Source organism: Vidua macroura, chromosome 6 (assembly GCF_024509145.1).
Source record: "Vidua macroura isolate BioBank_ID:100142 chromosome 6, ASM2450914v1, whole genome shotgun sequence".
In the NCBI taxonomy this organism is placed as follows: Eukaryota; Metazoa; Chordata; class Aves; order Passeriformes; family Viduidae; genus Vidua; species Vidua macroura.
The window spans coordinates 58,431,527-58,448,895 of NC_071576.1; the positions used below are offsets into that span (position 1 = coordinate 58,431,527).

At 42.1% G+C, this 17,369-nt stretch overlaps 1 protein-coding gene across 2 annotated transcripts in view; it reads left to right on the forward strand.

The window, feature by feature from the left end:
• SCUBE2 (signal peptide, CUB domain and EGF like domain containing 2) overlaps positions 1-17,369 on the forward strand; it is a 39,504-nt gene that overhangs the window by 12,608 nt on the left and 9,527 nt on the right. The window contains exons 7-16 of one of the 2 annotated variants that reach the window (XM_053981065.1): positions 326-415; positions 1,523-1,639; positions 2,680-2,802; positions 4,363-4,479; positions 6,798-6,920; positions 7,401-7,517; positions 8,098-8,184; positions 8,870-8,974; positions 9,886-10,041; positions 10,362-10,565. In XM_053981065.1, the coding sequence (XP_053837040.1) occupies positions 326-415; positions 1,523-1,639; positions 2,680-2,802; positions 4,363-4,479; positions 6,798-6,920; positions 7,401-7,517; positions 8,098-8,184; positions 8,870-8,974; positions 9,886-10,041; positions 10,362-10,565 (1,239 nt within the window). The remainder of the gene's footprint in view (positions 1-325; positions 416-1,522; positions 1,640-2,679; positions 2,803-4,362; positions 4,480-6,797; positions 6,921-7,400; positions 7,518-8,097; positions 8,185-8,869; positions 8,975-9,885; positions 10,042-10,361; positions 10,566-17,369) is intronic. The other variant, XM_053981064.1, reaches the window with a different exon arrangement.

Sequence of the window (17,369 nt, forward strand, 5' to 3'; positions counted from 1 at the left end):
TCGTTGTAATTAGCCCACAACAGATGATGACAGAGTGCTCCTAACAGAGCAGTTCAGTTCTTTCATCTTGCTGCTGTTCACTACATCTGTAGCACATCTTTTGTTTTGTTAAGGAAACAAAACAAAAGCAAAACATTCTCATGGTTTTGACTGAAGGGTCTTCATGATTTTTATTACTACTTGCTCTTTAAAAAATAATTTATTTCTGCCTGGTCAGACTGTCTCTGATTCAGTGTGTGATGCAGCTGTTTGTGTGTGTTGGATGTCAGATGAGGGTTCTGGTCAGGGCACCTTTACTCACTTGCTTTTTTCATGTTCCTTACAGAGAGGGAAGAAGCTGCTGTTGAAGTTTCTGAGGGAAACACCACAGCAGCAGCTGATGTGGACAAGAGAGTGAAGCGACGGTTGCTTATGGGTAAAAGTGCTGATCCAAAATAATTCTGCTGATTGTTGAAACCTTTTAGATTGAAGAATTAGTGTGGGGCTTTTTTGGTTTTTCATGGTAACCTTCAGCTCTGGGCTGAATTCTGCCTGAGATGATCCACTCTCTCTTAAGGAAATAATATTATTCCCTAATGTTCAGACATCCAAATGAATAGCCTTTTTTTCAAAAAGAATGACAGAGGAAGAAAGAAGATGCACTCTGTTCTTCCCTTGGAGGTTGGACATAGACTGCCAATACTGCATGTGAGATGAGAGCCTGGGAGGGAATAAACCAGTAAAGCTCTCAAAACTTGACAATAAGTAGCATATGCTTGATGCTGCAGAAATTGAGGATACAGAGCTAGAAAGAAAATTTGAAAAAGCAGACATAAAATTACATGCTATGTAAAATTGTTTTTGTCCAGCCAGTGAAAAGGTTGTTAGACTGACTGAGGTGGTAAGACTGATGACAAGAGGATGAATGCCAATGAGTGAGTTATTTCTGTTTGGTTGGATGTGAAGAACAGTGTTTTAGGAGTGCTCCCTAGCAAGGTTTGGTGATATTTAGGCATAGTTTGCATAGCAGGGAGTTAGAGGAACAAACTTTGGCTGGAATGGCACCTGGGAATGCTCAGTGGAATGAGGGAATGCTGAGGGAATGCTCAGTGAGGGTGTTGTGCACCCTGACTGGGAGCACGGGTAGTAGGGAAGATGAGTTGGGAGGGATTTAAGAAAACTCATTTAGTAGTGCTGAGTGTAACCAGGTGTCTCATTAGTGGAAAGTGTCAGGGAATCAGCCAGAATCCACTGTGGGCATAAGGAAACTGACTGGCAGTAACAGATTCAACATCAAGGAGCAGGGATTTAAGACACAAATGGAATACCCAGAAGACAGCATTTTGGTTTGTAGAGTTTCCACAAAAAGCCTGGAAACAGCTGAGGCAGGGATTTTGCCAACACATGTATTTAGCAGTTGCTGGTGTGTTCTAGGCTGGATGTTTGAATAGCAGTGTGCTTGGGACTGTGCCTTGTATCCCATGATGTTTCTTGCTGCCATTATAATTTCCCTGGGGAAACCTGAGCTCTGTCTCGTTGCCAGAAACGTGCGCGGTGAACAACGGCGGCTGCGATCGCACCTGTAAGGACACCTCCACCGGAGTCCACTGCAGCTGCCCCGTGGGCTTCACGCTCCAGTTTGATGGCAAGACATGCAAAGGTGGGGTTTATACTCCTGGACACATGTGCCAACACCTATTAGGTGTTACCAGGTGCTGTAAGATATAAATCCCCAAATGGAGGCATCCCGGTGTCCAGAGGAAAGCCGCTGTGCGCAGTCTCTCCGAAGGAAGGACTGCACCAGGGGTAGAGGCTGTGGTTTCCTTCATGTCAGCTGTATCATGTGCAGAGAATCTCTTCTTCTCTGCCCTCCTGCTCTCCACTTCCACCTCCTGTGCCTCGCTTGCCAGAGGTCAGGTTTGGGAGAGCTAAAACAGCTCTGTTGGCAAGCAGAGGCCAGCACTGGCTGGGGCTGGCAGGTGTGTGAGTGCTCCAGCCCAACAGCCTGCCCTACTAGCCACAGCCAGCTGGGCAACAGGAGAGTTGGTAAGTAAATACCAGTGTGTAAACAGGGATGTGTTTTCTAAATATGCACTGCTCCAAGCAGCTCTAATGAGAGCTCTGGCAAGGAGCAAAGGCACAGTTAGGTTGTATATTATATTGCTTTTCCAGTAATTAGACGTTAAGGCTGTTCTGCTAAGTAAAAATGATGAAATCCTCAGGCCTGAGTCAATTAATATTAGATAAAGGCCTCATTCTAATATTGCCATGAAAAGGACGGGGTAGTTCAGGAAGTCTCTGCCTGAGATTTCTGCAGGGCTTAGAGAAAGGAAACGGAGAGAATGTTTAAAATACTAAAACCTCTTAGAGAGCCTTGGAGCCAAAGTGTTTCCAAACAGAACTTAGGGGATGGTCTTTTATGAATGCATTACCCAAATGCAACTGACAGGAATACATTAAATGAGAGCAAATAACACTGTCCTGGGGCTGAATGGGCTGGATCATTCTTAAGAGTTGGATCTGATCTTCCTTCCTTAATTTGTGGTAGTCTCACTAGATTTTGTTTCTGGGCTCCTCCAACTGACTGGACGTGACTATTTTCTGAATTTGGCAGTGGGAGTAGGTTAAGTGCTGAAGCTCTGTGTTAATTTGCTGAAGCCTTCTTTTTTTTTTTTTTTTTTTTTTTTTTTTTTGGTACAGATATTGATGAATGCCAGTCCAATAATGGAGGCTGTGATCATTTCTGTAAAAACACTGTTGGCAGTTTTGATTGCAGCTGCAGAAAAGGATTTAAATTATTAACAGATGAGAAGTCCTGTCAAGGTATGTGCACTGGAGAGACAATGGTACAACAAAAGTAGGACAAATCAACGTGGCTTGGACATATATTACAATGATGAAGTGATAATGGACTCCAGAATCATTTCCATTCCTCAGTGTGGATTTTTTTTTTCTTCTGAAACAGTTGTTGAGTTAATATAGTTTGCTTGATGCTATTGTAGGAGATAAGTTTAATGGCACAGTGAGCTATTATCTGGAAGGGACAGAGATAGCATCATATTAAAAAAGCTCTCTATGAGGTTAATGCTTTGCCTCGCCTTGATGATCTTGAAATAATTTACAGGGAAAATTAGGCAATATCTCTCTCTCCATCTTTCTGACTGATTCACCATTGCAGTGAAACTATTACTTCTTAAAAGGATATTTAGTTGCCATGAGCTCATTATTAAAGGAAAAAGATATAATGTGATCTATGAAATTATAAGTCTGTAGACAGACTGGAATCTCTGTTCCCTAAAACATCATGGAGCATTTGCTTTTGAGGATGACATGGATTTCTCCTGTGAGACCTACCAAGCATATTTGCTTTGCTCTATAGTGGTTTGTACATATAGATTTAGAAATTCTATTTAAGCTGCTTAAATGCACAAAAAAATGTGAAGATCAAAATGGTCTGTGGTTGTGGAAAAGCAACAGGATGGAACAATGTCAATTCAGTCAGCCAAATGGTGAATTATGTGATTTCCTAGGCAACCAGATGACATTAAAGGTGAATTTCAGAAAACTGAACTGATCAAGAGAAAGTAATTTTCACCTGGGTTTTTTTGTGCATTCTTATCCTTTATAAATAGGCAAAGAAGGACAACTATTTATATGGAAAAAAACTTACTGTATAAGCATCTGGATTTCAAGATAGTTTGGGGTTTTATTTAAATGAAATTTGCTTATGAATGTATCTTAAAGACTTGCATCTCCCTTTTGCCCCTGTCATTTCTGTTGCTTTTCCTAGACTGTTTCAAAAGTGATACCATGCTGCGTGCCCAAGAAAAAAGACTGATGAAAAGTGCTAGTGAAGTTGATGTGAATTGTTTTTGTGTCTCGTAACATTCTTACCTGGCATGCAAAATGTACTAGCACAGAAATTTTGGGTACTTTTGGCGGTATAATGAATGTTCATTCTCAGAGAACACTGTGATTTTCAGCAGATGTAAATCAGATGCTGTATATTCAAACAGAGCTTCATTTAGGGAGGAAAAAACAAAGGCAATATTTTCCTTCATTGGCTTAATTTCTATGTAGAGTAATCCTAATGAAATAAGAGTTTTGTCAGCAGTTTTCTTCTCCCATAGAAGAGAAATAATTTGATTTAAACATAATTGTAAAAATGTAACTCCAGTTTTTGCGCTTGCCAAGGAAAAGCTTGTTTGGCAAACCGAGCATTCTTTTAAAAACTGCCATTTCATTATGTTACATTATGTGCTTTGAAAGAATCTGCCTGGCTCACATAAATCTGCACATCCCTGCAGTTGCTGAGCTCTGTTGGCTCCTCAGGGCTCCCTGGCCAGCCTGAGAGGTGCTGACGCCTGCCTTTAAACCTTGCAGACGTTGATGAGTGCTCCTTCGAGCGGGCGTGTGACCACACGTGCATCAACCACCCCGGCACCTTCGAGTGCACTTGCAACAAGGGATATGCCCTGTACGGCTTCACCCACTGTGCAGGTGAGTTACAGACACACCACAGCCCCTGGGACAGACAGAGGCAGGTTCCCACTGCTCAGAGTCCCTGCAGGACACAAACTGATGCAGACCCAGGTGGCCTACAGCGTAAATTTTACCCTTTGCTGTGATAATGAGACACGGGAAAAGGAGAAACGGGTCCTGCTTCTTCCTGTCTTTGCTCGAGTGATTTTGCCTTTACACCCTGCATGCAAAAGGGACCTGTAACTATTAGGACAAACTGATGGGTTTTGTGCTTGGATCTGAAGTCCATAATTCAATACAATTTCCACGTGCAGAAGAGTAATTGACTTCAGTGAAAAGTCAGTGGAGTAGGGCTTGAAGAACAGGAAGCTCTGAATGACTCTGAAAATTACCGTTCTGCAGGTGCACGTGTCAGATCCTGTGTGATGTAGGTTGGAATTTAGGTGATGTAGTGCCACTTTACAGTGGCCAGGATTAATACTCTTAAATTTTTATGTCTTTCCTACAAGGAAAGTTGTTCACAGAAGCTCGACATGTGACAAATTCCCAGAATTAACATGAGGAAACATGAATGACTGGGACACTAAATGGAATCGAGCTTGTTTTATATAAGCTTTAGGCAAGACCTTACTGAGTCCAAAGTTTACTTAATTCTGAGTAAGACCTGTTTATTTCTGAGGCAGAATGAGCACAGTTGGAGATAACAATTCAGAAATCTCTGTGTGCCTGTCTATTCTATTGTCTTCCTCTAGAAATTCTGCAAATAAGGTTACAGGGCTGCAACATCACTGTGTTTTGTCCTGGTAAACATGGGAACTTTGCTGGATAAGGAGTAACACTGTCATGTGCTCTACTTAGTAAAAGAAGACTTCTGATTAATTCCTCTGCATTAATTCAATTTCTTTTTGGCTACCAGTGAGGAAAGGGAACTGTAATCTTTCTTTTGGCTGCTAATTGGCCTTTTCTTGTCATACCCCCGTGCAGAAGATGTTAATTAATCCTCATAATTAAGTAAGTCCCTCATTGACTGGCAATCACAGGCTGGTCAGAGCTGATAGGACACTGAGAATACACCTTCTGACCTCTGAGGAAGATGTCAGTAAGTGCTGGAGATGAGAGGTTGGAATCCTAAAAAAAGGTCAATGAAAATCAAAGATTTGTGGTATTTTAGATAGCAGTACCAGTTTTACGTCTTTCTCCATTATTCCTCTGCTGCTCATTCCTACCCCTGCTGTCTCAGTACTGTTAAAAGCACATTTTCCCCCCAAATCAGACTGGTTTTGTAATGTGTTTCACAGTGTCCTCTAACAAATTGTTATTTAGAGGGTGTCTAGTCTGGGGACAGCAGTGACAAGAACTTACCAGCATTGAGATGAGTGTGTGTGGAAGTAGGTACCCTCAGATGCACAAATTTTATGGGACTTTCAACAGGTTTCTTGATGGCAGCTTTCTGGGTTTGTGTACAATTGCCATAAAGCTCTGGGGGTGAAGTGAAGCCCTCCTCAGGGTGGATCTGAGCAGCAGAGACAGAGACCTTTGCATTTTCCTTTGTTGAAATTCATGAGATTCCTATTGACCCATTTCTCCAGGCAGTCAAGGTCCCTCTGAATAGTGGCACAACCATCTGGTGCATCAGCCACTCCTCCCAGTTTTGTCTCATCTGTGGCCTTGCTGTGGGTGAACTCTTGTCCCACCATCCAGGTTTAATGAAGAGGATAAATAGAATTGGCCCCAGTGCTGACCCCTGGGATGCAGCACTGCTGAATGGTGCATTCTGCATCAGCATGCAAGCTTGCACCAGAGGCAGCATGTGTTGTGCTGTCAGTAATTTCTCCTCCTGTTGGCATTTACTGGGTGGGACAAGGCTCCAAAATTGGATAATTGGCCAAAAGAGACAAGGGGGACACAGTGGTGGTGTTTGCCCACAGAGCCAAAGTGTTCCACAGTAGTTGCATCTATCAGAGCACTTTAGAGCATTGTTCAGTATGAATCCTGCCCTGTTCTCTGTTTTTATTTAAAATTAGAAATATTAATTAACCAGACACAGTGCAACACAGATTTGACTTGATCTGCTTTTCTTGGAGTTGATTTGTTATCATGTTGCTGAGGCTGGATATTGTTTAATTATGAGCCACCAGTATTTGGTCTGCTTTGGCATTTATCAAGGGATTTCCATGAAGACAAACTATTTCAAGGTGGGTGTCCAGGTAGCATCCCTGAAGATTTTTCAAGACCTTACTGAGAAGTATTTGTGTCCACATTTACCTAGTGGAGTTGGAGTGCATAACTTTGGGAAGAGCAACTTTTTTAAAAGTATCTTTACCTTTCCTCTGCAGATATTAATGAATGTAGCATCAACAATGGTGGTTGCCAGCAGCTGTGTGTGAACACGCTGGGAGATTATGAATGCCTGTGTCAGTCTAACTACAAGCTACACTGGAACAAAAAGGACTGTGTTGGTAAGGTGTCTAATAAATACATTTCTACTCCTGATGTGTCTGGCAGGCCATATGGTTACAGTCACATTTGATGGTCTGTCCAGTTAAGTGGTATGAGTCATTGTTCCTGGTATTCTGCTTTAATTTTTAGCAAGGCATGATGGTAGTGATGTTGAAACTCATAAAAACAAACAGCAAACCAATCCCAAAAACAGGAGATACTTTGAGGGATTTTGATGCTTTATTTCCTGTGCTTTTATCTAGCTCATTCTTCTATTTCCTTTTGTTCCTCTGCATGAGAAGGCTTGCTCATGATAAAGGAAGTTACTTTTGTGGTGTGATCTCCCAGTGATTTTATTTGGCTTTATTTTTCTGTCTAAACAGCATATTAATTGCATGGGTGCTCTCAGGTACTGGCTACAAAAGCAGCTGCATGCTGATTTATTGGTAGGCTGAAGGTAGATGTTTTAATTCTGTGAGTGTTTGTTTTATCCTATCTAGAGACAAAAGATCCCTTGTCTGATAATGTGTCACCCAAGGTATTGCTGCACTGCATTAAGAGTGGTGGGAGTGATAGATGCTTTCTGAGCTGCTCTCCAGATGTCCAGGTGTTCTCTGGTAAGTCAGAGCTAACAGAACTGAGCACGTGATTTTGTACAGAGGGTGAGGGTGGCCAACCTCCTCACTGTCAAGAAAGCCCCAAGAAGCAGTCAATAAACAGAGATCTTTCCTCTTTCACTGCAGATAATAAAGAGCTATATCCCTGACAGTGTCCAGGAAAGCCCCTCTTTCCTTGCCTTTTATAACCACTCTACCCTCAGATTCTCTTCTCACAACAAGTCTCTTTTTGAAGCTGGGGAGGACAGGGAAGAATTCTCTGTGCTCCCTGGGCCATTCCTTAATTGGCCCTGAGAGGCACTGGTGAATGGGGCAAAGGCATTCCAGCCCTGCGTGGGGTCTGGGATTTTGCCCACACAGCCCCTCCATCCCACAGGACTCAGCTGCTGCTTATGGGACTGGTGCTCTTTCTCTTCCTGAATCCTTTGAATGGCTTAGGAAGAGACAAGCTCTGATGTGGAGTATTGTATGAGCAACATTGTGTGTGGATGGCAATCGACAAATTTAAAATGTGTTATGTTACAGGAGTCCTCAGTGTGTGCACTGTGCCTTGTGTCTTTACTGTCTGTCTGTCTGTTAGGAACACAAGATGCCTACACCCTCACCTGTGGCAGGTCCTCTCAGCTTAAGAAAAAGCAGCAAAATGCAAACGCTTCCAGCTGGCTGGGTAATCACCACATTTACTGTTACATAGTTTGGCTGATTTATTTTCATTGATAACTGTGAAACAAAGGTATTTCTGTTGACTTTCCCCCCCCTCTTATAATCTATGGCTTTTTTTCTTCCTCTTCCTCGTGATTGTAGTTCATGATTACTGCAGAAAATTCCCCTTATGCTGCTTCATCAGCATCATTCAAACTGAGAGTTGAAAATAAAGATCAGTAGTGAAATAAACACTTAGGCCAGGAATTATGTCTCCTTTTAGTCATCCAAACCTGGACAGTGTGGGCAACATACAATGTGTTTAGGTAGAGCTGTTGGATAGTAACATTTAGAATGCATTTACAGCCATAGACATAAACTACTTTCTGAAATGATTTGGAGTATCTCCTTTGATTTCAGCTCACCCTTATTCACTTCACCCAATAGTAGATCTGGTCTTGATCTCCTATGTCTATCTCTCTCTTTTTTTCCCTAATAAAATGTACTACACATCATTCTAATTCCAGTTATGAACCAGCTTCACAGCAGGAGGGTTCTGACATCTCATTAGGTTTTCTGTGATGATCACTTCATATCAGCATATTTTTTTTGTTGTCACCACTGTGACACCACTGTGGTGTGATATTAGGGCTATCTCAATTTTCTACCCCCTTTTTTAAAATATCATGTTTCATTGTTTCTTCCTGAAGATGCTTCAGCCATCAAGATAAGCGTAACCTTTAAATTAAATGAAGGAAAATGTAGTTTGAGAAAGACTGAGATGTTTCAAGAAGGTCTGGAGCAGATGATACCAGGTATGAATATAAAAATGCAGGTAAGCAGGGGCTAAGTGCTTCCCAGAGATGAAGTACACCACAAGCAAAGCATAGAGGACTGAAGGCTTTCTGTTCTTCACTTTTTCCTGCTTGGCCATGACTCTTGCAACAGATCCCAGGATTTCAGATCCCAGGATTTCCTTGTGGCATCCTCACAGTCTTGCTAGGAAAGCCCTTATCCTCTTTTTGTTTGTAATACTGCTAATAAATTCTCAGTAAAATCAACCATTCTTTTTGTTAATTTGAGTCCTTCCTTTCCTTCCTCTTTTTATCTTTCTCTTCTTTCCTTTCTCACCTGCTCCTTACTGTCTGGTTCCCTGTTGAAAAATCTGACCTTTTATGCTGACTCTATTGTCCTAGGGTTATTCCTCTTGTCTCTTGTCTTCCTTTCATACTTCAGCAGCCCCAGATGGATGCAGTGAGGTCAACTCTTCCATCTGTTCCAAAGCAGAAAGAATAGCCTGGGAATTTACAAAGTCAGCAGAAAATGAGGAGGAGTACTTTAAAAAAAAAAAAAAAAAAGAAAAAATGGGGAAAGGAGTCATTAAACAATATGATGAATCAGTGTGTCTGATTGTTTGTCCTTAGCAGAGTAACAGTGAGGAACTGCGCTGAATGCTCAGTGACAAGTTATGTACTCCAGAACCAGAGCTTATTCTGGGTGTTCCCTATACCTAAACCTTATTTCCTCATTGAAGCCATGGGAATGGTCATGACTCTGTGTGAGGGTGCACCAGGTGAGGGACTGGCCAAACTGTTCTTTTACTGGCACGTGGAGGTGATGGTTTGCTGCTCTTTAACTCTTCATGATGACCCATGTGCTGAGCACCGGTGAACGTTCAATAACAGACCTGGCCAAGCTTTTGCTTCCTTTGATTTTGTTCATACAGAGAGACAAAATTCAGTAATGGAGAGCTTCCACTATGTAAACCTAACATGCGGCTCTGGCAAGAAAGTTCATGGAGCCCTCAGTAGACTGGCAGCGACTAGAGAGATTTTTATCACTGCGGACTTTGAGCTTGAAACGAGCCGGAAGGAGGTGACAGGTTGGTTGGAAAATAATTCCAGGTGCGCCTTGAAGCTTCTTGCCATTTGCTCCTTAATTTCTGTATTTTTTCACTTCTGTCTGTATGCAAAATGATGGTGAAAAGTATCTCCTGTTTTGAATATTAATTTTACTGCTTCAGAAAGTGTGAGGGATGGGGATAGCTCCAAAGAAAGAGCTGCCCAGTGTATTTGTCCTTGAGGATTTCAGACTTGTTCCCAGAAGCTGCTTTCTCAGTGATTTGAGTTGGTTGGTGTCTGGAATTGGGTGGGATGTTGTACATGGTCACTCAGGGCAGCTTTCACCCCTGATGCTTTTCAGACACGTGCGACGTGCGCTGTGCCCGCAAGAAGACGGAGAAGCGGTTCCGGAAAACCATCCGCACCTTGCGGAAGACGGTCAGCAGGGACCAGTTCCGCATCCGCCTCTCTGGCACGGACCACGAGGTGGCCAGAAAGGCTCTCAAGCCCTCGGAGCCACAGCAGTCCTGTGGTGTGGGACAGCTGCACCCGGGGGTCAGATGTGGTGAGTTATGAGGGAGCTGGGGATGGAGAACCTCGTGTGTTTCGCTGCTTTGCTCAGGCCTGGAGCTCGGAGGGATTGGGGTTCGCCTGTCCAGGAGAGAGCAGGGCTGGGTGTGCAGAAGTGGGGGTGCTGTTAGTGCTGCTGGAATCCTCTCTGTGAATTTACTGTTGGCAATTGATGTGTTACAGAGTAGAGCAAGGGCTCGCAGCACTGCACTACAGCTGATGCACAGCCTGCAATGAGCTGGAAGGTGGAAATCCTGGGAATAAATAACATCAGGCACCAATGGCCTTGACATCACCAATGTTACTTTTAAGACTACATTTAATATATTTCAGTAATTCAGTAATAATTTAGTAATGCTGTGTTCCTGAGCTTGTGCACAGCTCACCTCTCCCTCGTCCCAAGGAAAAGGCTGCTCAGAATTTCATACAGCCACATTCACTTTGCTGACTAAGCTCAGAGAATCTTCATGGCAGAGTTATAAATTCATGGAGATTTTATAGGCCATCACTGAGAAAAGTCTTAATTATCATGGCACTGGAGGGCACCACCATAATGCAGTCCATAGTAAATGCTTCCAAAGCACAAAAGTTAAGGAGAAGGGTCGGATGTTACATCTTAACAGAGGCCTAACAACCATGACAGCTAATTCAAGCTGCACGGGGTAGGCAATGTGTAGGTGGATTGTGAATCAGCAAGCCTTTAAAATGCTTGTCACATTGAATTAGTATGTCTTCCACCAGCAGCATTTGGCCTAAGAATAGATTTTCCAATCCAGTTTTGCTAACTCTAGAAAAACTTGGATTCGGAGAACAGACAAATCGTTTAAAACATCTGTGCAAGCAAGCAGGGAATTACTCAGGAAATCTTGGAAAAAGCTGTAAGAATTATTATTTTTTTTTTTCTTGGAACATTGCAATAAATCTAAAAAATTCTGGAAAGTTCACCAAGATGAGTTTACAAGGATATTTTCAAGCTATTTTGTTGGATGCTAGAGGAAGGCTTTGAAAAAATCTGTCATTCCAATTGTACAGAGCACAGTATGACTCTGAAGATATTTGTGATTTCATCTGGAAAAAACATCGATGAGTAAGCTAAAAATGTTGCAGGTGGAGAAGGCAATGTGAGCTACAATTAGAAATTGGAAGAGGGAATAAACACAATTTTTTTTAGGTAGCTGCAGAATCAGTTTAGTGTTGCAGCACAAACGAGAAGCATACGTGGCATTTCTGTGCTAGTTCAGAGAGAAAAGGGAATTTTGGGCAATGCCTGCCCAGAAAGCTCTTTGGTGGGGTGAGCACAGACAGCCTGCCCATGGCTAAAACAGAGTCTCTGAGCATTGTTTGAAGAATAATTTGTAGAAGTCAGGCCTCTTCTGGTGCTGAATTGGTGCCACAGTTTGTTCTGGACACCCTAACAGGTGCTGCTGTCAGCAGTGGAATGGCCCTGTGTGTCTCACGCCTTATGGTTTGATTTCCTCGTGCCTAACAAGGTGCAATCACTAAATGAACCTTCCTTTCTTCAGCTGAATTACTCAGACCATATCCTTGTGGAGATTTGCTGAGATCAAACAGGAGGTGAAACTCGCACCGCAGCCTTTCCCTTACACGGATGTTAAGGGCTCTCTCCCTGCACTTGTTCCCCTGTTTATTTTCATTAAATGCCCAGAAAGTTAGTATCTTTGAAACCTCCCTACACCACTTGTCAGGCTGCTGGGAGCTGGGCAGACAGCTCCCTGTTGCTGAGAGGACATAAAAGTACCCACAGGGGCAGCGTTGTTAGGGACGCCTCATTTCCTTAGAAAAAGCTGATTGTCCCAGGGTGAATGGTGAAGGTGGGACTGGGGGGCTGGTGCTGCTGCTTGGGCTGCCAGGCAGAAGGGGCTAAGAAACAGGCTGGGGAGAGGAGAATAGAGTGGGAACAGTGTGAAGAAAGGCAAGAAGCTAGTTCAGGGATCTGTGTGGGAGAGGGTGTTGTGGTTTTTGTTCCTTTGTTTTGGTCTGATTGTTTTGCAGAGCTGCTTCTGGGCGGGATTGGGGGTCTGCTTACCTAGACATGCTGGTGGTTCTGGGGAGAAAGTGGCTCCACAGCAAGAGATACTGGTCAGCAAATGGTTCAGTGCAGGCATGGATGTGGCCACTGGACAGCTAAGGACTTTTGCTCAGTCTGGCCAGAGGAGTAGGAAGCGGTGAGGGAACAAAGCGAGTCAAAGGGACTTACAAGTCATCTTTGATGCTGTTACTGAGTAAAATGCAGATTTTAGTTCATTGTTTTCAAATACTTGGAGTATGGCTAGGTTAGATGAAGTTTTGGTCCTCTTGTAGAATTCCCCTGGCACAGCACTGTCTTAAACATTATTTATATTTGTGCAGTGTCAGAGGGAAAGTCCAACTTCTGCTCTAACAACTTTTTTGCTGGGTAACTGGCCTGCAATTGCAGCAGCAAGATAAATTTCATTTGGTTTTCACACTTCTGGTGAGGTAGTTCTATCTCTGATTTCCCTGTCTTAACTCCTATGGTCTTGAGTGGGGCACAGTGGAGAAGAAAAGAATTAGGAAGACACCAGGAACAAATTACATGTGGTTTGCAGGGCATTTTATCACTGTTAATATGCTGGATGCTTGCACTTGTGTGCCTGCTGTTCTTTAAACAACTACTGGTGGTAAAAGGGAATTCACTGCTGATTCCAAGGGATAGTGTGGTTAACTTCAACTTTGCTGTTTATTGTACAGTTCTCTTTGGGATTTTCTGATGCTTTAGAGGCTCAAATGTTGCATTTTCCTACCTTGTTATGTGTGAGTTCTGTATCTATGATGAGCCCATTCAGCATTGGCTCATGTTGGTTAATCCCATGAAGTCCTGAGTATGGCTTCCAGTGAGTAAGGAGCAACCAGTGATAGGTCCATAATAATGGATATCCCATTAAATCCACATAGGAAAATGGAACTGTCATCAACCTTCCCAGAGATCTGGATTCTCTTAGCACAAGTATGATTTTTCTGCATTGAAGTAGATCTTAAGGTAACAAACATCCATTTTGGAATTGTCAGTGCATCGAGTTGGTGTGTAAACCCTCTGAGCATGCTGGAAATGCTACATGCTGCCTTGAGAGGAGATTTGTCTTGGGGAGAATGCAGTTTCACTTACTAGCTTGGCTGCAAGTGTTCCTTCTCCAGTATGAGCTTAACTTCTGAGAGATTTCACAGCCAAAGACCAACTGTTTAAATACTACCAGTTCCTTTTCAGAAAGTGATTTACCAGAAACCTCTGTATTGAAGGAAAATAAGTTCAAACAACAAGCAATTTAGCTGCTCTTCCACTGCTTAACTCTGTCATACCTTGATCATATCCCCTGGCATCAGAAGCACACCTTCCCTGTTCTATTTGTTTTTTTTTGTTTGTTTGTTTTTTATTTTGCTTTTTGGGGTTTTAAATTTTTTTTTTGGTGGGCTTCTTGGGTGGGTTGTTTTTTTTTTTTTTTGTGTTGGACACACCAATACTTTCAGAGGTGGAAGGAGGCACTGAGAATTACCATTTCCTGAAATGGATGCAAAAAGGGACATGACAGCATGTTTCAAGTGGGTTTTCCCAAGGAGCTGTCACCTCAGAGAACAGCAGGCATGAGCAGCACTGGCACTGATGGAAATGATGAGCAGCTTCATCTTGTGTGGGAGGTGTCAGTGCATTTCCTTGCTCAGCATTCAGCAGCTTTGTCCCCTCAGCTGAGAGGATGCAAATAAGATAATAACATTTCATCCAAAATGATGAACCATGTCTCAAAGGTTTGTATGTGGTATGATATTGGCATTATAAAAGTATGAGAGAGGTATCTAAAAGGAAAAACAAAGTGCTGCTTGCCTCTGCAGCCGTTATAATGAATCGTTGTGTTGCATAACTGTTGGGTTTTTTTTTTTTTTTTTTTTTTGTTTTTTAACAATTTTGTGAAAATCCAAGAAGAAGAAATGAATTTATCAAATGGGGGGAGAGGGTGCTGTTTTTCCTGCTAACCTGCTTGCCCTGAAAATCATAGACTCAAGACATAAATCCTTCGAATGTGTAACCATCTCATGTGACCTAAATGTGTGACCCGCTCAAACACAATAACTTAAAGCATGCCGCTTCAGAATCCATTTGCATCACTTGTTGCTGATTTTCCTTATAAAGTCAAGGCATCATTCTTAAGAAAATGGAGAATTGGTGGATCATGACCTCCTTTATGAGGTTCACCTTCTCAGCCCCTGAGATACTACAGCGCTTGTCTATAGGAGCACATGCTCAAAGGCTAATGTGTTGAAAAGAGGGGAAGAGCCTTTAAATGTCTTTGTAACTGTTAATCCTGGTTCCCTGTGGGCCCCTCTCTTCCCCCCCACCCCCCTTTTCTTCTTGTTTTTGCATCAGAAAAGCTTTCACTTTTTTTTTCCCCCCCTTTAAAACAGCTGCATGAGACTCAAGACCAGGTTTTTAATGGGTATTGAAGATAAACAAAGACAGTGGCTGCAGAAATGAAGTCTACTAGAGGCAATTGGTTCTTTTGTTCATTTGGAGAAAAACAATCAAGTTTCTGAAAAAAAGAGCAAAGCCAGCCAGTGGAATTGTGATTTGATGTCATTATTTGCAGATCTTCAGATCTGGTTTTGACTGGGTATTTCCCACATGCAGTTTCTAATTTTGAGAAGTGAAGCTCATAAACTTCTGTACTTGTTTTCTTTAAGCAAACATCTGGAGAAGTTTAACTTCACAGAGGTGTTTCTTGTGGATTTTTGATTTTGTTAATTTTGCTGGGCTTTTTTTTTTAAAGAATGTTCATCCTAATTTTATGCACAATCCTATGGAGTTTGGTAGGATGATTTCTGTGTTGAAATAACGCCCCTATTATTAATGCTACTATAATTGAATCTAACACTAAATCTTATTTGTTATGCTAAATTGGACCCCTGTGAATGCCATGAGCTTCTAAACAGGCTTTCCTCACTTCCCCAGCTCTGTGCTCCAGTGGGGCTGGATGAGTGGCCTGTTTAGAACATTTCTAGGTGGAAGATGAGGGGGAACTGGGAGAAGTTTACGGGGAATGTGTTTGTGGATTGAGCTGTCTGGACACTTGCACTACTGTGAAAAGCTTGACTTGATGTAGTCATGTGAGGAAACAGATATATTCGTGAGTTTGAGGCATTAAAACGTGGACATGGCATGGAGTAATTCTAATATTTGCATTGAATATTGAGTGCTTGTTAGACTGTAAATAGCAAAATTTGTATGTGGGTGTACCGACCTGTTTCCTCAAATGCACATGGGATCAATCAAAGCCTGAAGTGTTTGGTGTGTCTCAGAATTCAGAGCATTTTTCAGCTGGTTTTGAACACCCTGTTATACAGTGCTGCAGTGGTGATAGCTAGTCTTTTTTCTTTCTGTTGTTGCCACCTCTTAGGAAAATCAGAAGGAAATACTTGACTCGAATGGTTCAGATTTAATGGAAAAGTTCTCCTTTGGTCCAGATGGAGGCTCTCAGTGATGTCTGAGGAGGTTTTTTTTTTAAGCTTACTTCTGCAGTGCAAATTTTCAAAAATTAGGCACTTTGCTAAATAACCCAAGAAGATTTAGATTAACTCAGTTGTATTCCTCAGGGAGGTCCACAATTTTCACAACATGTGGTTTCAAGACAAGAAAAATGCAGATGGTAAAACTGTCAAGAGACATCCGATGGGATAAGTTCTCAAATGCAACATTTCCACATAACTTGTGGATTTGATTCCTGTCCAGGCAGGTTTCCTTTGAGCTCTACATGTCCTACTGTTCTGCTGGACTCTGAGCAAGTTTAGGAAACCTGAAGTACAGTTTTAAGACTGAATTTGTAGGGTCAGTGTTTCTGTTCAAAACACAGACCAGAGACACCCCTTCTCCCAAATGCAAAAAAACCCAAAAACCAAAAAACAAAAAAACCAACCAAACAAAAAAAAAACCAAACAAAAAACCCACCACCAAAACAAACAAACAACAACAAAAAACCCAAAACCAACAAAAACAACAACAACAAAACCAAACCAAACCAAAACAAAAAAAAAACCTAAAAAACCCCAAACCACCCCAAACTTGACATGTGATTAAAAGGAATGGAAGAAGACAAGGTAAGGGGAGAGAGCAAATATTTTCTAGCAAGGCCACTCAGAGCATTGATTACCCATAGAGCCATGGAGTTGTATGAGGGAAGGAGATTTGCTCAGGTCTTTCAATTCCTTCCAGGTTTCTGAAGTCAGTAGGCACTTCTCAGGATCACCTTTCCTAACCCTGAATTGTCTTTCCTTGTCGTGGAATTGTAAATAGTGCTCTTTCCTTGCCTTATTAGGAGTGCTGCAATGAAAGCCTGAATTCATTCATGTTTGTGGAAGTGCACAAATTGTACAGAGATGAGTGTTCTGTAGGAATGTTTATAAAATGGAGAAAGGCTTGAAAAGTGTGGGAGCAAATGAATGTGTGTCCTTATGAGGGCAGAAGTGATGTGTGGTGGAAAAAGTTAGAAGCAGGAGCTCAGACTTCCTCACAAGCTTTCATTGATAAGCTACAGAGCATTGCTTAACCTGCTGCACTTTATTTTTAAGCCAAGGAGGAGCACCCAACGATTCCTCTCGGTGTATCAGCCATAAACAAAACTCTTCATCATTGATCGTGACCGGTAGTTAATGCCCTGCTTGTTGTTAGTCATATATCCTGAAATGAAGCCAAGGCCAATTTAACTTCCTAACAAAACAGCTATTCACTGAGTGATTTATTGGAGCTATAAACTAAAACTAACAGTTTATTATCGTA